Source organism: Priapulus caudatus, unplaced genomic scaffold, assembly GCF_000485595.1.
Source record: "Priapulus caudatus unplaced genomic scaffold, Priapulus_caudatus-5.0.1 Scaffold64, whole genome shotgun sequence".
Lineage (NCBI taxonomy): Eukaryota > Metazoa > Priapulida > Priapulimorpha > Priapulimorphida > Priapulidae > Priapulus > Priapulus caudatus.
In genome coordinates this window covers 201,079-204,479 of record NW_014577125.1, presented here as the reverse complement: position 1 = coordinate 204,479, position 3,401 = coordinate 201,079, and the positions used below count along the sequence as shown (strand labels likewise).

The following is a 3,401-nucleotide window of genomic DNA, read 5'->3' as shown; positions in this document are numbered from 1 at the left end:
GGGGGCCAAGGCCACATATATAGTATTTGTATGGCGGAGGCCTAAGGCCACCTATATAGTATTGTAATAATAGTGTATGGTGGGGGCCAAGGCCACATATATAGTATTTGTATGGCGGAGGCCTAAGGCCACCTATATAGTATTGTAATAATAGTGTATGGTGGGGGCCAAGGCCACATATATAGTATTTGTATGGCGGAGGCCTAAGGCCACCTATATAGTATTGTAATAATAGTGTATGGTGGGGGCCAAGGCCACATATATAGTATTTGTATGGCGGAGGCCTAAGGCCACCTATATAGCATTGTAAAAATAGAATAGTTTATGATGGGGGCCCAAGGCCACATAATTTATATAGTATTGTATTATGAAGGTGCTCTAATGCCATCTATATAGTATTGTAGTATAGGGTATGCTGGCGGCCCACCAAGGCCACATATACAGTATTGTGTATGAAGGGGGCCTAAGGCCTCTTATATATAGTAGAGTGTCGTAAGCCTTAGTTGTAAGCTATACCGCCTCCAGCAAAGAAAAGTAGGCTGCATCACTTGCACAGTGTACTATTGCGCCAGCAGGGCCCTAGGTCACACTTGGATGTGGATATTTTTCGCCTGCATACGCAGCGGAGACCTTACATGCAAGGTCTTCCTCCTATTTATTAAATGATGTCTACTGCTGGAATGTCATCATATAAATATATGATAGGATAACTCCTCTTCATTTTAAATACATAATCTTTGCAAAATACGATTTCTCTCGGGAGATATTGCGCATGCGCACGCACCGTGTTAGGCGTGCAGTGCCGTTTGAGGCAAACTTCATAATATAGCATGCTGAGGGGGAAAGGGGACTGGAGACTGAGGAAAGGCGGCAGGGAAGATAGCTGGGGCAGTAGAAGAAGAATGAGGCTGAGCGAGTGACAGGGGAGGCAAGAGGAAGGACGCGAGGGCATAAAGCAGGTGTTTTGTACCCTACATACTAGGGCGCTCTCAAAATTATAAACACAGGTCTACTGATAAAGGTTTATAAGGGAAAGCTGTGCCGAGATACCCCCTAACCATTTTAAATGCATACTCGTCACAAAATATAACTCCTCTGGTGAGATATTGAGCATGCACTAACACACTAACGTAGCCAGATTCTGTACTGGCTGGAATACGCAGCGGGGAACTTACATGCAAGGTCTTTCTCCTATTTATTATATGATGTCTACTGATGGAATGTTATAATATAAATCTAGTCTAGGATAACTCCTCTTCATTTTAAATGAATAATCTTTGCTAAATACGATTTCTCTCGGGAGATATTGCGCATGCGCGCACACCGTGTTAGGCGTGCAGTGCCGTCTGAGGCAAACATCATAATATTGATTGCTGAGGGGGGGAGGGGATGGGAGACTGAGGAAATCTGGCAGAGAAGAAAGCTGGGGCGGTAGAAGAAGAAAGAGGCTGAGCGAGGGACAGGCGAGGCAAGGGGAAGCATGCGAGGGCATAAAGTAGGTGTTTTGTACCCTACATGCTAGGGCGCTCCCCAAATTATAAACACAGGTCTCTTGATAAAAGTTTATTAGGGAAATCTATGCTGAGATACCCCCTAACCATTTTAAATGCATATTCATCACAAAATATAACTTCTCTGGTGAGATGTTGCGCAAGCGCTAACACACTAACGTAGCCAGATTGTGTACTGGCTGGTATACGCAGCGGGGGACCTTACATGCAAGGTCTTCCTCCTATTTCTTAATTGATGTCTACTGATAGAATGTCATTATATAAATCTATACTAGGATAACTCCTCTTCATTTTAAATGCATAAACTTTGCAAAATACGATTTAAAAATACAGAAAACAAAAAAATAATTAAAAACCAAACCGGATTCGAACCATCGACCTTTCAGAAGTAACGACGGTGTTCTATCCACCACGCCACACAGGATATATAAGAAACAGTACATGACATATGCTAAATAAGCCAAGCAGCCTGTTTTTGAACCAATCAGGAGGCAGGATGAACCAATCAGAACCAATCAGAAGGCGCTAAATTCTTCGCTATGTCATACCGTTTGGGAAAAAAAATTTCGCCCCCGGGCCCCCCACACGCTTAGTCCGGCCCTGACAATGTGCCTTTGAGGGCGGCAGACCATGCAAATGAATTCTTCAAGAAAATGTTTCCAGACTCACAAATAGCCAAAAAGTATGGTTGCAAACATACAAAAACACGTGAAATTGTGAGAAATTGCAATTCTTACCTGTGTTTTAATACATGTATTATTACTATAGTAACCTAACTGTGTACGCTCTCTGAAAGGTCATGAAAAGTGTTTAGAATCCTAACTTGTAGGGTTGAGTCTAGGGTTGAGATAGTGTCATCAGACATGAGAATATGGCCCACAGTATGCCTCAGATTGCAGGAAAATGGCTTAAATATTTCAAATTTTTCTGGGGGGCATGCCCCCACACCCCCCTAGCTCTGGCATGCCTACGGCACGAGGGCCTGCCTGCGTGCGTGCGCGATCGCGCGCGTGTGCGTAAATTATTGTGGGCTTGTGCTCGTGCTAGTATGTGATGGCTATCGCCGATCATCCCCCCCCCCTATTATTCGGCACGGATTTACGCCCCTGCATGTGGGGGACACAGTGGGGGAATAATGGGGGATAAATACCTTAATTATTCGGAGTTGGTTGGAAGTCGGTGGCCGGTGTTGGTTTGTTTGAAGCGTGAGGTTTTGGAAATAATACTCGTTGGCTGAACACGTACAACTCTGTGTTGTTCTCGTTTCTATCTAAAATTCTAAATTATACTATATATATATTATATACTCTAATGTAACAAACCAGTTACAATTAATAATATAACATAATATATAACCGATTACAAATTATTGTTATTATAATGATGATTATAATTTGATAAAACAATAATAGCTATTCCGTATTTGCGTTTTACGGGTTTACCGTTTTAGCTTGTTTCCGTATTTACGGATGTAAAGAGCAAAACGAACTTACTTAGATGTGTCTTCTCCATTGGTAGCAGCAGTACCATTACCTTTCTGTGATGCTCCTGCGTCAAATCCTCGTGAGGAAACGTAAATTCCCTTATTTAAATCGTCGTTGCCTTCATCCATAGCCATTACGCTATGTGACTGTTATTTCCACACAGAAATCTGAGATACTATATAGTCGTTATAAATATGGATTGCTACTGCTACGATATTCAATATGAGGTCCACCCCGTTATAGCTCATGCCGAATGAGGTGTTGCTAGGTGGTTGTGTAGCCCTGATATTACCTCGGTGGTGCAACGCGCTAAGAGGCCAACAGCAAAACACACAAAGGCGCCATCGTAAATTCGCATATCTGCAGCTCTCTGGGTAGAAATCACCGGTATGTGAGATAAGCATAG

At 42.8% G+C, this 3,401-nt stretch overlaps 1 protein-coding gene across 1 annotated transcript in view; it reads right to left on the bottom strand.

The window, feature by feature from the left end:
* LOC106821216 (multidrug resistance protein 1-like) overlaps positions 1-3,170 on the bottom strand; it is a 10,505-nt gene extending 7,335 nt beyond the window's left edge. The window contains exon 1 of the mRNA XM_014825925.1: positions 3,005-3,170. Within this exon, the coding sequence (XP_014681411.1) occupies positions 3,005-3,129 (125 nt within the window). The 5' untranslated portion in view covers positions 3,130-3,170. The remainder of the gene's footprint in view (positions 1-3,004) is intronic.
* Positions 3,171-3,401: the final 231 nt, after the last annotated feature.